The following is a 20,095-nucleotide window of genomic DNA, read 5'->3' on the forward strand; positions in this document are numbered from 1 at the left end:
GATAACACTGCAAAATAGATAGCTTGTGATTCTTGGCTACCTACGACTATTTTGGCAGTCTGGAAATTCGTATCGTGTGCCGAAATGCACCATTTTCGAGTTCCTTACTGATATATTGAAGGTGATTCGTAAAGCTTTGGGTTGTATTCATTCATAAAGACAAACTTTAAACTTACGCATCTTTAACCAAAGTCAAATCAATCACCGACAACAACCGTGCTTAATGGTTGGAACTGTTATAATGAATCTCTCCAGTTCGAAAATAGCATTTGAAAAGCAGCTTTAATATTTAGCACAGCTGTTTGTTGTTTACTCCTTCTATTTTTGAATGGCGAGAATCCACTTGTTGGCGCGTCCTCTGCCAGGACAATTGAGTTTGGCAATCCGGCAGGATATTTCAACAAACAAATACAGAGGTGAGTTAAGTTAGTTGTTCTATTTGTTGCTCCTTTCCAATTTTAGAATAATTTTGCACTTGCCGGAATTCCTTTTGTATGTTGAACATGCGCCTAGGTCGTAAAAGCCAGAATTTTCAAAATAAGTAAAGGGAAAGCATCTGATCTGCAATCACATCGCTGACACCTGTGGAATGTTGTCGAAGGTGATTTTCTTTCTGAAAATTGAGAGCAGCATTTATTATTTTTTTGTAATGTGTGGGGCAAGCAAGTGCTCATCATGGTATGATCCAAAATTTGATTCTCAATGGTTTAGTCGGCTGTGAATATGTATGAAAAACCTGACAAAAGATCGCTGAGGGCCAAGTTGAAAATTGAATTAATTTATTGAGTTTCCATTTTCACTTCGACAAAAGTTGTGAGCTCTCAAACTGTCTCAAGATGTTCACTTCCCAAAGTATCCTCTTATGTTTCACGTATTCGATTTTTGCTTCGCAGGGTTTACCCTAATTTGGCGTATATCCGCAAAACTGTGGATGGACATCAGCGTCATCCTCGAACTAATACAATTCTATGAGTTTATTCAATGGTCCTTGTCTTACTTCTGAAGGGAACAATCCACTGAATGTTAGCATAACTGATCAGTACCTTTTGCTTCAAACACCGTTTTCTTGTACTAGTTCATGGATTTTTCAAAGATGTCCTTCGCAATGTGTTATGAGACGATCTTGCAAAGATTAAACTTTCACAATCGCAAAAAAACAACTTGGAGAATGAGCTTCTTATGGTGATTTTATTCTTTCGAGATGTTATTAGGCTTAGTAAACTTTAGTATGTCTTTCTGCCTAAGATAAGACGACTCGGGATTTGGGGATGTTTATTGCATCCGCATTGCTCCCTAGGTAGACACATTCATTAGAAACTTAATGCCGGTATTCGCCAATTAAGATGTCATACGGGCATTCCCCTGACTTTATTATCTTACATACGTAATTCAATGTGATAACGTTGAAAAGTGGTGTATGTGTACCTTTTCTAGCAATCAACTTCGTGTCGGAAGTAATCTCTACGATCCAGGATGAATTGGGATGCGATAGTTCAACAGTTAGGATGGCAGGAATTAGTTTCTAAATGGGAACATGCTGAAGCCTCATCAAACCCGTCGGTAATTTTACTGTAATAAGGTTATTACAAGAATATCTACTGAAGTTTCTAAGTGCACAGGACGACATCAGAAATCATTACATCACTGCATTAGGAGATACATTAAACACTGATCCCAAGCTGAGTGAAGAGTATTCAAAGGTAAAACTTTTTGCGCCTTTTGCACAATCTACAAAATAGTCTCCCACTTTAGGATTATTTGAATGAGAATCTAAATAGTTTCACCAGGAGTGAAAATACCAATCCATTCCTCAACGATGATGACTTTGAACTTAAAACAGATGTTACACATGCCCCGAATCTAGAGAGTTGGTTTTACATTGATCCTCATGGTCAGGAACAAGGGCCCTTCAATGCAGACGAAATGGCTATTTGGTATGATGCAGGCTATTTTGATAACAATGTGAAGGTACGAAAAGCATGTGAATCTCAATATAGTACCGTTGGAGATTTGATCGATAGAAGCGGTGTTATATTTTCAACTGGTTCAACATCAGATCTAGTGCCTTTGGAATATGTAGAACGAGCCAAATCCTTTATAAACCCATTTCGTTTGAATGTCGTACCCAAATACAGCGAAAATCGAAAGCAGATCGGGGGAACCAAAGTTAATACTGGATTTGCTGGTTATACTTGCGAAAGGTACGCATTCGATATTTCCGATCGGTTAAAGTATCTCCGTTTGGAAGATTCACAAGAAGATGACAAACCACAAATTTCAACACGAAACCCTATTAAATTTAATCTCACGGAAACAAAGATAAAAAAGTGCGAGAAACAAAATGAGAACAGAAAAGTCGTTAGCAACACCGAAAAGCCCTCAACTCAGAAGTTTGTATCAAAGCTGGACAATTTGCAAAAATATTGGCGAGACGTTGCAAATTCGAAACTTTCTGGATCACAAAGCGCTCAACATATTCAAATCGAATTCAATGGAGAGGAATTTGATGCCTTTTTGGAATCAGCATCGCGTGTCAGTTGCCTGGGAGCTGGTTCAATTGAATTCCTAAAGAAACGTAACCTGCATTTTACACAGTACCGTAATCCAACGAGAACAATCAAAGCCGAGAATGGCGAAAATGCCAAAATTGTAGGCCACGTGTTCATAACTCTCACATATGCGAAATATACATTAAACGAATTTAAATTGCTCGTGGTCCCCGTACTGAACGCTTTCCTATATCTTGGTACAGATTTCACAAACAAACTCACAGCGGATAAAATGCCAACGCCACCTCATCTAGGCAGTGACGAGCCGAAAAGATACTGTGATGATAGCTTTTTTCATACACTTGAAAAAGGCCAGAATGATTCATTGAATAGTATAAAGCAATCATTTCCTTGCTTGGAATTTCCGCAGATTGGCAAATTAGGACTAACAGCTCTGTGGATTCATCGTATTGACCTAATTGACGGTTGTACTCTTTCACGAATTCCCACTACACGTTTAGAGGCGAATTCAATGAATTTGAAAGTTCTCGATTGGATGCTTAGTCTTGACATTATTGAGGAATACAAGTCTACATCAAGATTACCAGCAACCGCTTCATACCAGCAAGGCGAGTTGCAGTTGGCCATAAATCTTCAAATAAGAAAAATGAATCCTCTAATAAAATCCGACGAGCATCGATTGCCCAGAAAAACCGAAATTCTAAAAAGAGTGAAGGTTGCTAACTATATTTCCAGCATCCATTTAGACTATATTTCATGGCAAATACTACTCGACATGGAATCCCGGACGCTCACAATATTTGAAGTAGCTGGGCGCGGTTGGTATCAATTCAAACGAATGCCGGTGGGTTTGAGAAATGGACAGCAGCGAATCTACCAGCTTATGAATAAGATATTCCCAAAAGAATGGCAGGATCATTGGGTGTTATTCTCTAATGAACTTTTGATACTTTCTCAAGATTTTAATTCACACATTGAGCATCTTGATGAAATGAGAAAATTAATAGATCAAAGCGGAATTCATGTGAATGTTCAAAGAAGCAAGTTTTGTATGTGTAAAATAAAGTGCTTAGGATATATAGTTGGAAGCGAAACTCAGAGGGTTGATCCAGAAGCGTACAGAGCTATTTCATCAATTACGCGTCCAACTGAAAAAAAACAACTGATGAACTTTTTGAAGTTTCTAGAATGGTTTAAATGGCTTCTGCCAAACTACGATAAAACAGTTGTGCCACTGCGATTGTTAGAACACAGCAAAACCGAAGGCAGTGATAAATTGATTTATCCCCCAGAGGCTTGTGAAGCATTCTCTTTCATCAAAAGGTTCCTAATCAGCGATGAAGTCTTACATCAGCCAAATTCCGAGCTTCCTTTCTATGTTCAATCGAATGCTAACTTCAAAATGGTTGCTGGACTGCTATATCAAGTTGATAATAATGGTAGGAAACGAGCTGTTGCCTACCACGCAAAGGAATTAACAGCTGTGCAAAAGAAATACTCTGTTACGGAATTGGAATGCCTTGCACTTGTATCAAGTTTAAAACAATTCCAATCATACGTTGATGTGGAACATTTCTACGTAGTTTCAGATCAAGATATTCTATCCTGGATATTGAATCAAGTCTCCCTCCCTCCTCGACTTTCTTCATGGTGCATTGCTTTACATAATTATAACATTACTATAATGCCCAGGCGATATCGTAGTAACGATAGTTGCGAGCGAAGTGTTTTCAATAGAGTTGAATGCTCATTTAAATATAAAATCATGGATGATTTGAAAACAGCTTTATTTCAAGACTATGAAGAGCTTCGTCATAAAATTATAAGATGTCCGAATGATTATCCGGATTATAGAATTCGCAATGGTTTAATATTTTCTAGGCGAGAATTCAGTTCTGGTGATCCTACAACAGATCCAATGGTTTGGAAACTGTACATTCCCACAGAGATGGGCAGATCAATTGTTGAATATGTTCATGTAAATGCGTTTGGGGGTCACAGAACACGAAAAGAAATGAAACGATTCTTACAAACCGAATTTTACTGGCCAGCAATGGGAGCGGAAATACGAAAGCTGATAAGAAAGTGTGGAGATTGCCAGGACTAGAAGAGGATTTTTATATCATACATTCTAATGTATATATTTTAGGTTAGGAGAAGTCATCTTTCATTTTTATATTTAAATATAATGTATATGTTAAAGGATGTGGTTTACTCAAAATGCCATATTTTCGATTTTGTAAAGATTATCAAATGTATATCCTAGTGTTTGTAATTATAAAGATTAAAATATAAAACAATGAAATGATGCTTCTTTCGTTAGTGTGATATTTATTCAGCGACGACCAAACAATAATGGTGATACCCACGAAGCGTTACGAAGAATCTGGTCCTATATAACGCTGATATACATTTCGTAGCATACATAACGGAAAAATCTATGAGCGATATCGCGATTGTTTAGTTGTGGATAAAATCCGACTCTACATGCTGCAGTGACCGAGCTACTTAATCCGTATGGGCGAAGATGATCCAGCCCAGAAAGTCTATATGGGCAATATTTACGGTAGGGAATGAAGATATGGTAGACTCTTCCTTAGATAGAGCGATGACGTAAAGTAAGACGCCGGGCAGCTACTAAGATATTGAATTAATGGCACAGAAGCGGGATATTTGGTAATCTTTGTTAACGTACATAGGCTGGTTCTTGCACCGTTGATGATGATGAAAATAAACAACTTAAGAAAACCACACCTGCCTGGTCTCGGCGTAAAGAACTTGACTGTGTATGGGTTAGAAAAATGGTTTTGAGGTATTGTCAAGTCACTTCGCTCTCATTTCATGTAATTATTCTGCAATTGCTTTCGATGTTTAACTTGTCCTCCGGTTCATGAACCGAAACAACAATTTGGTTTATCAACTTAGACTTTCGATGTCAAGATGTTGCCTAGATTCACGCCTCCGCTTTTCGCTCTTGTTTCTATACACATATCTTCCGTCTAATATAAAAAGACAACTTTTCCCAATTTTTCTTCACCACGATTCTGTCTAATAAATAAACCTTCATTCCTCTTAAAAACGGCATATACTTTGCTAGCAAAAAACTCCACAGTGAATAAAAACAAATGCTTTTACCCCGAAGAAAGAAATAATTTATTCGCTCAACAAAAAATAAAATTACGAAATGAAGAACAAAATGCTGACTTAGTACGTACAACGTACAAATTGCTATCGATTTAAAAAAAACGTTAGGTAATTACATACTATTTTATCTTTAAAGCCCCTTCTCCAATCTCCTAAATTTTTTTCGTCTTTTTCTTTTTGATCGAATTGATACCCTCCGCTATCTCTTCGATTTCCTTAATGTTAATCGCTTCTTGGAAGCGATTGTCCTTTTTCTTATTTTGTCTTTGCATTAAATCATTTGCTACGGAACTTAATCGACCCCAAACAAAATTCAAGAAGTCCATCGCTAAATCTTGCTTAAAGAACGCAATGGCAACAAGCGCAATTAGCACTAGTGCTGAAATTGAATTCTGATTCAAATCGCCATCACCTGCTTTTAGTTCGGGAGTGAAATCAAGCTCAGCATAGATGGAACTTGTATTGGCAAGGAAATAAGCGGTTGGCAGGTTATATTTAAACAGTTTATCCGACATGCTAGTCTTTAGCTCCACGTAGTATGACTTTCCATCTAGTGGGATCGTAGGAAAGAAAACTAAAATTCCGGGATTGTAGCTACCTTTCGGATTAAGCGGGCTCTCTACTTTTTGTGAGAAAATTGGGCTGTCCGCGCTTCCTTTCCGATACATTTCCAATGTTAACGTTTTATAGTAATCATTCGACGACGCTGTGACACGGACTTTCACGTCAACAAATTCATATGGACTTATAGCAATCAAATTAATGTCCTGAATATCCTCGTTTGCAATGGTAATTGATTGATGAGACGGAATGGAGCGTTCCACATTTGCGTTTACTTCTCCTTCTTTCGGCCGCACTATATATGTACAACCTGGTTTTAGTGCACGGATTCGGTATTGGCCACTGGCAGCGCTTGACGATTCTTCTTGGTGGTGTAGGCATTCCTCGTTGGAAATTGCTTCAACAACTACATTTGGAAACGGATCACCATTGAGGGAGGTTATCGTTCCAAATACTGAATAAGCGACCCGCTCGCCACTGTAAATATAAGTTAGAGTTCAAATTGAGCAACTTAATTTTGGTTCGTTACAATATTTTAAGACAATACTAAAAATATTAGAGAATTTATTCTGCTCTGAACTTAATTCTTCATTTGCCAGATTTTAGAAGATGAACAATCAAAGAAAAGAAAAAAATATATAACTCACCTCAATTCAATATTGATAGTCTGACCGTCTTTCACGTCAATAATTTTTGAATTTGGATTGAATTTATACTCTTTCATCATGGGTCTCAAGAAGTACTGACTAGGCGAGAGCGAATGGAATTTTATTACTCCGTCATCTCCAGTTACTAAATTTTTCCTATAACTCTCGGCTCCAGAAAGCGACAACAGAACACCCGACAATTTATTACCATTCTTGCCATCCTTAACAGTGACAATGATCTCACACAGCTTATGGGCATTGAATACATTTTTAACTCTATCATAGTCGGAAAAGACATATGACTCTTTCTCTGCCTCCAATTGTACTTGTAACGACGAATCGATCGGACCAAATTTGAATCCTCCCCGAGATGATGAAGTCGTTTCGATTGGTTGCAATTCCGGATTACTTGGGAAACTTAATGTCACTTTAGCCCCTTCAATTGGAGGCAATATTTTACCTTCAATTATCAAGCCTTGTGTGGCCACAAAGCTAACAGCGATGTCTATGCAATCCTTGGCACCGATAACTTCTTTTGTTTTTGGTTTGAACAACATAACATTACTAGTTGGAGTCACTGTTATTAATTCCTCTGGCTGCAAGTATGTGTCAAAGCGGTAGGAGTAGAATCCATCTACCTTGTTCGCTTCTAAGGTAGACGTAACTACATTTTTGCCTTTCTTTCCTTCAATTTGCATTTCAAATGGTTCAGTATTGCGTTCAGCAGAGAGAATTCGAATACCAGTTTTATGTGCAACTGCTTGGATGATTACAGGATTTGAATCGGATGTTGAAAAGCTTTTTGGCAGATTTACGTCATAAATATGGCATCCTTGCACGGTAAGACTATACTCTCCAGCTTTATTCACGCAGAATGCATTCACGCCCGACATTAAATCCATTCTTTCAGTTTTCCCTTCCGGCTGCGAATGATGCTTATACTGCATTTGAGCTCTATGACTGGAAATTATCGAGATTTCATATCCCTTTTGAACGAAAGCTGCAACTTGCTCATTAGCGGATTTAACGTTGAGTTCTTTCGAAGTGCTGTCCCAACAAAGCTTCATCTGAGGAATTGAAGCCTTGTAGTTGCCAGGGAGGATATTTTCAAAGGTGTAGGCGCCTCCTAAGTAGAACATGAGCTTTAATACTTCGCATAAATTTTTCAATGAGATCTAATCACGGGAAAGGTGAAGCGCTTTTACCTGATCACTATTGCTATTCCGTCTTACCTTTAGCTTTTGTCACAAAATTCTGCCCTGTATTCCTACCGCTTGCATCGACGGCATGCAGTGTTACATCCACATTCAAACATTCAGCAGAACTGTCCGGCAAGCATTTAATTTTGCCTGAAATAGTTGCTTTAAGTTGCGAAAATACGATCCCCGACACTGGTGACGATACAATTTCCATATTTTGTGATACTGGATACAATCTGAATATTAGAAAAAAATATATACGCAATTTTTAAAACCTCAAGTTTTACTATCTTACTGTATTCCATTGGCTTTATCTTCCTCTGTCGTTATCACTTCGACCGAATATTTCCCGGATGGTAAATATGTACACCAATGTCGTGCATGTTCAGTTGTGCTGGCTGTCGTGTAAAACGTCGAACCAAGTTTTGTAATGCCAACCGTATGTGGATGCTCAGAGATAACTTCTCCGCAAACTTTGAATGTCGAGACTATGATATCCGGTAATATGGGATTGGAAATGGACAACTTGACAGTTTGCTCAGCGAATTTTAAGTCGTCTAGGAAGGAAATAAGAATATATATTTTCAGATGAGTTTTAGAGTCAAGGTGAAAGCTCGCTTAAGTACTAATGAAGAATCCAAATGCTGGATACTGGCTCGTATCCTCAATGGAATATATAAACTTACCTGCCTCAACAGCAAGACTATATGAACCACCTTTCATGTTCTCTAACGAATAGACACCATCACTGTTGGTTTTCGTAAGTGTTTGCCCATTCAATTTGACGATAGCATTGGGGACACCTTTCCCACCTGCGTTAGTCAATACCTTCCCCGAGACACTAAATCCAGTGATCTACAACATTAAAAAGGAACATCAAGTTTTTCGGAAACTTCATATTTTAGTTAACCCACCTCAAAACTGTCTTTTAATATAACAGTATCGCGAACTACTTGGAATTCAAACGACTCTGGCTGGATATGCAGCTTAAGATTCTTATTGTCAAAAGCAGGGCGTATTAAATACTTTCCGGGCGCTACAGCTCTGAAGAGGAATTCGCCATTCCGATCAATTTCCGAAAAACAAATCGGATGCTGCTCAAATGCTGAATTGCCTGATACAATCAAAGGAAGATCCTTTGTAGAACATTCGGAAACTAACTTTTGCTATTTAGGAGAAAATGAACAGGAATTGAATCTCCAAATTTTAGACTTTAAGGCAAATATACTTACACCTTTTTCTTTGAACAGAACCACACCAACGTTACTCAATGTTTGCCCATTGTTCGAAAATTTTCCGCGAACATCAAATCCTGAAACAACTAAGGAATTCTCCGGCAGTTCAGTATTGCCAGTTGCTACTACCACAGTGTATTCAGGTTTTGAGAAATGCCATTTATCATGCGAAGCTTTTATATGATATTTCCCAGGGATAATCGGAGTGAATGAGAAGATTCCATTGATGTCGCTTGTCGTTTTTCGCATATCTCGACCGTCTGCTGATTCCAATGTAACTGTAACATCCTTGGCGCCACCAATTTGTCCAGCCAATGATATTTTGCCAGTGATACCGAATCCTTTAAAGTTGAAGTTAACATCTTTTCCTTGACTACAAACATCAGTTTTTCCATCGAAGTTTAAGTCGACCGATTCAGGTTCGAAGCTCCAGCCAGGCGGCGGAGATATTCTTAGGATGTATTCCCCTTTGTCGTAAACTGGGATGAAGTAATATCCATTTGAGGGTGAGCAGTCGGTTTTATCCTTTAAGCTGCCTTGTTTTGTTAATCTGATGGAAATCGAAATGTTATCTGCGGGTTGTTCTACAATTTTGACAGTAACTATAATATGTATTTGTAAACTTCCATAAGGTCAATTGGTTTCGGTTGACGGCCACCGAACATCAAATCAACTCGATGATATCACGATCAGCAGAAGATTCAATAGTCTTGTGAATGTGCTTAACAATGGGGGTGTTGGCGTCGGCTTTGAAATGGACTACAATTTGATGGACCCTTGTTTTCGCTTGTGTGCCGCTACTGCATCTGATCGTAAATGAGCAGAGTGCCGACTCGAACCAAGTTCAGACTCTCCTCCATTAGTGAGAAAAAAAAATTCTGAACAAATTACCGGGTAGTTTATTGGGCCTTGGGTCGCCATTAAAACTGTCTTTATCTCTGGCGTGGCTGAAGTTGCCGGCTATGTCTCAAAAGGAGCACACAAAACTAGGCTGGCTGCGGAGGCCAATCAATTAACGCAATGAATTGAAAGTTGTTGATAGCTATGAGTGAAGCTGTTGTGGAAAATCGCGGTGTATAAACCGTGATATAAGGGATTCCACTTTGATGGAGAAGGCACAAGCTCCCCAAATAGCAACAATTCAACAAAACCGTGATATAAGGAATTCCATTTTGATGGGGGAAGCCCAAGCTCCCCAAATAGTAACAATTTCACTAAGCTTTTCAGTGATAGATTGACGGACTTAACGATAGTCTTCTCATCCACGATGAAGAACAGGTGAGAGGGTGGAGTGAATATTCATCACGATTTTCAATAATATGAAATTCGCTGAACATGCAAATAACAAATATTCCTCAAAATAAAATGAAGTAATGTCGCTAAATCCCTGCGGTACTATTCTCTGCAGCCCGTACTGTCTCTTCAGAGCTGCTATTTATAAATCTGAACAATCTGGGATCTTTCTCAGTGAAAGGGGATGCACCAAAAACACATCGAAAGCTTGATCGTCAGAGAATAGCACAGTTTCTCTGCACCCTGTACGAACCGCTCTTCGGATAATTTGGAGAAATGCGCGGAGTTCAGAACATATCTTCATCTGCTTTCGAGAAGGCTTTCGACAGCGTCAATAGAGAGTGTACCTGGAATGTTCTATGTAGGAGGGTCATTTAAAAGAAACTATAAACTGTTATCAAAGCGACACAAGATGACGCAAATTATCCCGTGCCGCATCTGACATGGTCAAATGATTCACAGTCGGACTGGCGATAAATACCAAAAAAAAACTGAGTTTGTCAGGGCAAGTGGTCACGGCAGTCTTCCTTTTTCAATTAACATGAAAAATATGCAGGGTTTTGAATAGTTTGCATAGCTAGGAAGCGTTGTTTCTACCTACGGCGGTTCCGAGCTTCTTATCGCTCAACATATTAGGGTTAGTTAAATCCGTTTTGTTGCTTTATCAAAAATCTGGAAATGCTCTGTACTGTTATATAGGAGTAGCGACTGCCAGTCTTACTTGATAAATTTAAACTTTCATCAATTCGTATCTGGAGGGATTGTCTCCTTGAGAACAGCTGAACCACTTTGCCTGGAAACGATAGCTATGGCGTGTAAGGCTATTGACGCGATATGTCCCACAAGGGTTTACGATAACCATATACGACCCGGGGGTGCAAGATTGACTTTTGATTCGAGAAGCAATGTGTCGTAAATAATCTGACCCATTTAATCTAAAACATTATTATTTCTTACTTTACTTGGACTCTCCACACATTCTCTACTTTTTAGGTTCTGACCACCTGCGGTATCTGCTAGGTCACTATCTAACTGAAGCCCAACAAGTGCGAGGAGAGATAAAGTTCAGGATTTGTGTAAAAATTTCAAAGATTTAATAACCTGGATAGCAAATGAATGTACGAAGCGAATGGGGGAGACCTATACACATTTTCTGTCAGGAAAACATAATTTGCTGAGATCATTTATCTCCAAACAGGGGGAAGTTTTTGAGCTAATTATATTTCGAATTTACTTACAATTTGATTTCCACTTTTGAAAAATCAATGTCAGCGTGACTTCTGATGAATCCTCCACATCCCAAAATTTCATCGGATTTGGCTTTAGTTGCTAAAACTAATAGACTCACTAAAAAAGACACCACCGAACCCCTACTAACCTCCATTTTTCTACCGCAAATAGACGTGATATTCATGACAGCTGCATTATGACACTGGAAATATCAGATGATAGGCAAAATCTGAATCCAATGGAAGGAGCGCGCGAAATGAAATTACAAATGCATTCATATAATCGGCGTGAGATATTGTGTATCTGAAAAGTGCTCTGTGGAATGTTCATTATCGTGCTGGGTGTTTGCTATAGTTACATCATCCTCAATGAGCCACACTAACTATGGATATTGTTACTTAGGCAAGGACAAGCGAATGTATATATCATACCCTGAATAGGTATTATTGACCATTTGCCGAGGTTCTTTGGGAAAACTAATAGGCATTGGATCAGTCAAGTCTACATCAGATTCTACTCATGTGTGTCCTGCCATACTACAATCGCAAGGGAAATCAACGGCTGAAATATAAAAACTTTTCCTTGCAAATTTTTGCTTCCGAAAATTAAATAATGACGGTATAAAAAAGTAGTGATGTTCAACTAATCCAAAGAAAAGACTTTCATGCGATTATAAGCAGATCCAAAAGATGAAAGCACGCAACGAATGACGTTGTAAATAAAGCAAATTTCAACTGAAAGATAAAATAAAGAAAAATATTGAAATTGAATCTTGCATGTGGATTTGAACTCGGGGCTCCGGGCCTTGAATTACGACTATCTTAAAAATTTCCCATAACTTGGGAAATATCATGAGGAATTTCTTAGGCTTTCACCGGCGACCGGCTTTTGACACATGAATTTCGTGGTCCGCTGGACTTGTTTTGTTTATGGCTGCTGTCACCGGGTTGGTAATGTATGACGCTGGTGGTATTCGTCCGGTAGATTGATTCTATTCTTTTCGTGATCAGTTGTGAAGAAAAGTTTGATACAAGAAAATGTTCATTGCATGAACATTGCACAGGACCATCACCTGCATTTATAGGTACGTAAATGAGGTGCAACTTACTTCCTCCCTAGTGTGATGGTTCCACCATGCAAAATATTTAATATTTTTGCCGCCCAATTTCGTATTTTCAATTGTACTGCTTTGAACTATAACAATGGCAATGGAAATTCGTCAAAGGCTCCCTTATATAGTTTTGGGAACACCTTTCCCAAAGCACTAATTGCGGTGCACGTGCAAGCTTTTCTTGAGTTGTGTGGTGGGCGCTGTATAGCTTTCTTTTTGGTTTACCTGAATTGTGAATTCATTATATTGTGTCATGTTTTGTCCTGCAGATGCCTGGAGCTCATTTATACTTTCATTTCCTGAACTTACTTCTCTTGCAATTGATTATTCAAATACACCCTAAGTAGCACAAATATTGACGATATTCACTAAGACTCCTTCGGCATCCTTTCTTTGTATTTTCTAAGTGATTTTTTCCCCTTTGGTGTTTCGAAGTCTGCTCCTCTTTGCAATTGTGTAAACTATGCAGCTTGTGGTTCAATTTGCCTTCCTATCTTTACCGACGTTTCATAGTAAATTGTTTTCGAAATTATCCATCGGTTCTTTTTATCTTTCGTTCTATTCCCAGGATGTCAACAAGCACTATTATCGTCACATCTCATTCACCATCAGCACCGTTTCTTATTATTTTCAATATTATTAATAAAGAGGATGTGCATGCCGTCCTTAAGAACTTTAGTCTCAAATTCAGTGTGTCATTAAGTCTGAACTGTAACCAGTAGAAAGTTCAGATTATTGTGGAGTTTTAAGTTCTTCAGAAATTTATCTGACACTTTGTAGACTATCAAATGCTATTCCATCCCAGGTCGAAGGTTTCACTGTGTTCTCGCAAAATTTGTAAGGATGCAATGTCTTCACTTCCCTCTTCTTGGGTCTTTTGAAAATGAACGTTTTCTTAATTCCTAAAAAGTGTCCTGGTCTTGATTTAATAACTTCTGCTTCTTTGCCTTTTAATTCAATCTGACACAGAACCCCAGAGTAAGCAAAATATTTTGCAGACCATGCGCCTTTTCTCGGTCAAAGATCTGCCTGAGTAGAGTTGGGTGATTGTTAAATCGCCATCTATCGCTCTCTACGTCGCTTCCCATCGACTTGAATTTTTAGACGCATCTTGGCTAGTGAGTTTTCATCAGCACCCTAAGGCATCTTTGGCAATTTCTCGACGATGTTTAAAACCCCCTCCTCACAGGGAGTTATATCCCCGACCCAGCGCAACGCGAGGCAGCGTTCATTATTTTTGGCGACCGGAAGGATAGAGCACGACGAATTTGGGATATTGATTGATGCGTCGACCGCAAGGACGACAGTTGCGTGTTGCATGAGGCTCTCATTCCTCTTTTGTACGAACAGTCTGGGTGCTTCTTTAATTTGTTTGGTGCCCTCACAGGCGGTCTTCAAATTTTTTCGTTTTGCTTTCCCAATCGAGTTGTTGTACATTATTAATGAGTTGCCTTTTTTTGCCTGCTTAGAGAGTCTGGAATCATCTATTGCCAGCTTGGCAAGGATCCAATACAAGATTCTTTGGCGAGGTAATGGGTTTACACTAGCTTTGTTTAAGCCTTATATCATTATTTCTAACTCTAATTCGTTTCTTATACTTCTTCTAACCTTTTGGCGAGTTGTATTGTTGTTCAAATATCTATGTTAGGACTCCCAATTTATTCTCGTGAGTGTCGTTTTATTCTAGTTCGACATCAAAGGCTTACCTGATATCCTCCAGATCACTCAAGAATGTACTCACTCTCTTGTTCGTTTAGCGTTGTGACTTCCCAAGCCTAATTGCGCGAATTCCTTTTGCAGCAAATAAGGTTCTCGATTATTCTTGTTCCTTCCGAACAGATATTCATTTCGGTTTCGATAGGTTTGCAATTTAGAATAGCTTCCTGGCCCCTAAATTCATTTCTGAGCTATTTGAACCCTTTTCTCTCTCTTTAGGTTCTTAGAAGCATTATCTTCTTGCGGACTAGTCTTCCCCTATTCTTGGCTCCGCTACCAAAACCCTAGCTCGTACGTCCCTGAGACCTAACTTTTGTCCTGATGTCTGTTATTTCTACCTCGATATTCTAGACTGGGTTCAACATTTTAAAACCATTCTAAGATACATGCTACACTTTAGCCGCACATTTATCCAGAACTCAAATGGAATAGCTCTAAGAGGTCTCTCTAAAAAGTGTACCGCCACTTTCAATGTTTTTAGTAGAGGTATTTTACCATCAGTCTCTAGGTAGTTTCAAAAAGCATTCTGATAATATTCCCTCATTTTCGCAAGCAGTTAAATTTCAATTTAGGGAGTATCACAAATTTAGACGACGAAATTCGTCGAAGTTGGTGCTTTGGTTACATCCGTTCTACCTTACTGTTTTCACAAAGAGTTTTCATGAAAACGCGCTGTTAAGCAAACATTTTACTGGCTAAGTAACGTTTCGATAGTCCGCCAACATGAGGTGGCACTTGTTTGATTTGTGGATATGACGAATGACCAGGATGCTCGTCTACGATAAGTCTCCACTTAGAATGAGTTTCTAGCATATCACGAAATTCTTCCGTATTCATCTTATTATGGACTCGTCACCTTTACAAACAATCTGTAAGAAGAATTTCTTTTAGAAATGTAAGGATATTCGATGAGCGGGAGTTCCACTTCTCGAAAAGCCTGCAAACGTTGTAAATATTTTGAAAATCATGCTTCTACCATTTTTCAGAGTGAACTAAATGTAAACTCATCCTAATCAAAATGAGTTCATATAGTTCCATTGTTCGTAAAAATACATCCCCCAATGGGCTCGGAAAGGTCGGGAAAGATAATATTCAAACAGGGGTCTTGGTATGTAATTCGAATGTACTTTGTTAACGACGAGAATGCGTCATATTTGCATTATTACAGATTGAAAAAAACTACTGCGATCGAGCAACCGGTCGTAAACTATCAAATATTCGCCTTGTAGACTCCAGTGCGTCAAATGGTAGCAAGAAATTGAGTGATGATGGGTGCACAAATGCACAAATGAAATCTGAAAGAAGCAAAGAGAATGCACTGAATGTGAAATCACCAATCAAAAATGCTATTGGGAATCGACAGTTTATTCGAAAAACAGAAACAACTCACACACTTGTGACAGATTCAACGGGAGCATATTTTTTACAATCTCAAACTCAAACTCAGTCGATGATTAGCAATGATTTGGAGGAGGTAAGCTTATGCATTCAAGAGAAATGCGTCATTTTCATTAATGCATTTGAATAAGGGGCACTGGATTTTGCTCGCTTTAGTATGGAACAGTGATGCATCATTTGCAAGTGCTTCGTTTAAATAATTGAAGGATTAAAATATGATTCTATTGATTTTCATTTCAGTTCCCTGCATTAGGTACAGGTCGACGACATAAACGTCATTCAAGTAGCGACAGATGTGATCAGACAAATTTAAATGGAAATTACTTACAAAGATCAGTACTATCCCCATATGCAACAGAATTTGTATATACAGGCTTTTTTGAGAAAGTTTTATGTGACACTTCCAAAGAGAAGGATTATGAAAACAATAACTGGAAAGATGGCAGCGATGACTCTGCTGTTGAGGAGGGAAACCTTTCGATAATGGAATTAACTGAAAACGAAAGGAATGATGAAATGAAAGAAACAGAAGAAGCGAATACAGGTTTCACAAGCAGTTCCTTGTCGCGGAGGAAGTATTTGTCGAAACTGTCGGCCGATGCAAAGCCGTTTGAATCAAGAGATAAAGACGACCTTGATACTGTTGTTAAAAAACGTGTTGATATATTTGATGCAACAAAAATACCTTTTTCCGTGGGTGCGCCACCTTTTGTACCTAGATCATGTAGTCAAAAAGGTTTCTGCAATACCGAAAACTCTTCCACTGGTACTATGCCAATAGTCAAATCTCATCACGATCAGGAATGGAATGAATCGAAAGAAAAAACTGTTCGACAAAGCTTTTCACTAGATAAAAAACTTTTCATTAATAAGACTGAAAAAAACATGGCAGAAAGTAGAGAACGTGAAAGTTCACCGTCAACCGTACTTAAGGTCGACGATCGTCTGCAAAGCAAATCATCGCTTAAGCTATCCATTATCAAAGACAAAAGTGATGCTAATGATATTGTGACAAAACAGAACCTATGTCAAGTTGAAGGTAAAAAAAAGTATCCACTGATGCCGTTACCATCTACACCAGAAAGGACGTGTGCAGTTTTGAATAGTCGGCTTCAAGCTGACGCGAATCCGTTTTGTTTCGCAAGGGAAGAAAACCAGAATTCGAATAGCATAGATTCAGTGATTACAAGCAAAAAATCCATAGATGAATTAGAACTGAAGGAAGGTACAGTGAAAGGTTCCTCAAGTTCTCCCGAAATTTCAGGCAATACAACGATTTGTAAACAACTGAATGCAGTGGGTGGACAGAAGTTAACCGCTATGGACGAAAAAACTAAAACATTGCACAGTGACCACAAAACATCAAACACCTTCGAAAGCTGGTGTAAAGACAGAAATACTCTTTCGCAAAGATCAAGTTTTCCAAATAAAACCATGAATATTGTCACAACTAGAAATAGGTATACAGAGCAATGCAGGAAGGCTTCATCACCTTCATACACTAATACTAGCTGCAGTGCAGATGATAGTGAGATTTCGATACCAGATCATAGTAATAAAACAGCTCTACCGTCAAAGCGAGACAATCCTTTGCAGATCAAGAATACGATTCAACAATCGTTTTCACAGGATGAAGCTACTAATGAGGAATCTAAACGCAGTCCGGTTCTTAAGTCCTCTAATTCATGGGACAAGGATACGCGTACAACAAACGTCGATGAATCACAAACTGTGGCCTTATTAAAATTACAGGCTATGGCCGATTCACTCATACCTAAAGATACCATGAAACATCAGGCTCAACATGGTATTTGTCCTGGGCAATGTGCTTCGTCAGTTAACGGAAATATCGATACACCTGAAGTTTTCGTTTCGTCACGTAATATTACAGATCCGAGCAATGCCAAAAAGGGCCCAACTCAATTCATTTCATCGAAGTTGACTGTGCAACGCGGTTCATTTAATTCGAAGACAATGCATGAGAAAGTGGTTCAGCAGCATCTGAATGGGCTCAGAATGCACAATAATGAGAAAGTAGTAATGCACATTATTAATAATAAACCAAACCAAATTTTTGAAGGTAAAGTAGGCGGTGATAGAAAACTGCTTCAGACACATAGAATTGAACAATCTTCAAAGAATTTGCAAACATTTGTAAGTTCGGTTGTATCTGAGGAATCAAAGGCTAAATTTACCCCATCATTAAAAACAAATACAACCATTCAAAGTAGCACCGTCAATGAATTCGGTTATGGGAATCATGTGCCGAAGTGCTCTACCCCAGTTCATGATTCTTTGAAATTGAATTTACTAGAAAGTCGTGGAAATAGAATGTGTAGTTCTCAATCGATTCAGTATAGCAAACCAATGAGACCAATTTACAATGTTCCTCGGTTTTTGCCCCCACGGCCTCTCATTTCACCAACTAATGGTGGAACATTGGAACTATCAAATTTACGAACGATTGCAGACCGAATTATGCCTAAGGAAAATGTGAAGGAGTTGGTAGTAAGTAACCGTAATTCCAAAAGCCTCGAAGATCACTTAACTCATTTGAAAATGCAAAACAACAAAGACGATTTAGGGCGGTGTTCAATAGAAGCCCATTCTGTGAATTGCGCGAAGACCGTCGAAAGCGCAAATCGAGACATTGATGTTACAATTAATAAGTCATTCAGCAAATTATCAATATTACCAGCGACTTCGCCACCCATTCCGCCAAGGCGAAACATTTTAAATCAAAATGATTTAAAAAATAATTCAATAATTCCTACTGGAAAGGAAGAAAATCAAATTTCACTGAACGAGGACATTGGCTCAATTTATAGTGAGAATAAAGCAAACACGTGGTTACAAGCTTTAGAGCAACATTATATAAACAAAATGGCAACAAGTGATAACATAGATAGTAAAGAATCTCACAGTTCACAACCCTCAATTATTGGCCCATCGGAGATCTTAAACACTGATACCATTCTGCAAAAACAAATAAAAAATCCTTTCATAGTGGATACAAACATGACCATCAATCCGCAAACGACTTCTTCGAGATGCACAAACCCATTTCTGGATGAACAAGAAATTGTCTCTGAAACCTCACCCCTTAATACATTGACTGCCGTAGACATACCAAAAGATCCTTTATGGTTTTATGTTGATCCAAAGGGTGAAACGCAAGGTCCATTTATGAGTATTGAGATGGCGGAATGGTTTCATATTGGATACTTTAATGATTACTTGAAAGTCCGAAGGAATTGTGATAAACGTTTTGCTAGCATAGAAGAATTTTTAAAGCTCACGGGAAGCAGCTCACCGTTTTTAGACTCAGGTTCAGTACCGCCATTAGAAATTGAAGAGGAAATCCCGAGAAGATCTACAAATCCCTTCCTTTATGATATATGATATGGAAGGAGTATCATCGAGTGATATTTGTTTTTGTCGTTGGAATGCGACATGAATTGAGTAGAATGATAGTAGTAAGATTTTTGTTCAATCTAAAAAGAACGTTATTCATAGCATATATCATATATATGTTTAGTATGGTCTTAGATTTTCACTAATAAGTAAGAGATCTTTCATAACTGTAAGCTGAATCGTGACTGCAATAAGTATTCTGTTGGTAATGATTCCATCAAGTTTTATTGCTTTTACTATTCGTATTAAAATGATTTAGTCTTTAACTGGTTTTGGGATCGAAACCTTTCCCAAATATTTTATTGTATTGTAATCCGGTCAATATATTTTTTTTTGTAATTCTATTTTTTGCCTTAATATCATATTAGAAAGTGTTTCAAGGAATCGCTTAACAAAGTTATTTACAATGTTGGAATAAAATATATTGAATATGGTTTTATGAAACTGTATTTATAAAGCTTAATGGATTTTAAGCAAACAATTTATCCTAAGGTCTGCAATCCCTAATGGACATTAATCCGTTTGTTCAACTTATTAATACAAATATAATTTTATATCACTATGATAATAGCCAATAATGCTTCTTAATTACGAATGTACTGATGGTGGAAATTAACCGAACGTGTTTGTGTCGAAG

At 38.2% G+C, this 20,095-nt stretch overlaps 2 protein-coding genes across 3 annotated transcripts; one reads left to right on the plus strand and one right to left on the minus strand.

The window, feature by feature from the left end:
• Positions 1-5,639: 5,639 nt before the first annotated feature.
• LOC119658871 (nodal modulator 1) lies at positions 5,640-12,002 on the minus strand. Its single transcript, XM_038066641.1, has 8 exons — positions 11,828-12,002; positions 9,294-9,846; positions 8,976-9,227; positions 8,748-8,916; positions 8,357-8,618; positions 8,095-8,297; positions 6,863-7,988; positions 5,640-6,692 (listed from the first exon to the last, which is right to left on the minus strand). The coding sequence occupies exons 1-8, from the start codon at positions 11,971-11,973 to the stop codon at positions 5,807-5,809; spliced, it is 3,597 nt and encodes a 1,198-aa protein (XP_037922569.1). The 5' UTR covers positions 11,974-12,002; the 3' UTR covers positions 5,640-5,806.
• A 734-nt stretch (positions 12,003-12,736) lies between these two features.
• On the plus strand, positions 12,737-20,033 carry LOC119658873. Of its 2 annotated transcripts, XM_038066643.1 has the most exons (5): positions 12,737-12,903; positions 15,203-15,517; positions 15,633-15,754; positions 15,815-16,120; positions 16,285-20,033. In XM_038066643.1, exons 3-5 carry the CDS (start codon positions 15,665-15,667, stop codon positions 19,444-19,446), a joined length of 3,558 nt encoding a protein of 1,185 aa, XP_037922571.1. In that variant the 5' UTR covers positions 12,737-12,903; positions 15,203-15,517; positions 15,633-15,664; the 3' UTR covers positions 19,447-20,033. The 2 variants fall into 2 exon arrangements, with proteins under 2 accessions (XP_037922571.1, XP_037922570.1); XM_038066642.1 differs by lacking the exon at positions 15,203-15,517.
• Positions 20,034-20,095: the final 62 nt, after the last annotated feature.

Source organism: Hermetia illucens, chromosome 6 (assembly GCF_905115235.1).
Source record: "Hermetia illucens chromosome 6, iHerIll2.2.curated.20191125, whole genome shotgun sequence".
Taxonomy (NCBI): domain Eukaryota; kingdom Metazoa; phylum Arthropoda; class Insecta; order Diptera; family Stratiomyidae; genus Hermetia; species Hermetia illucens.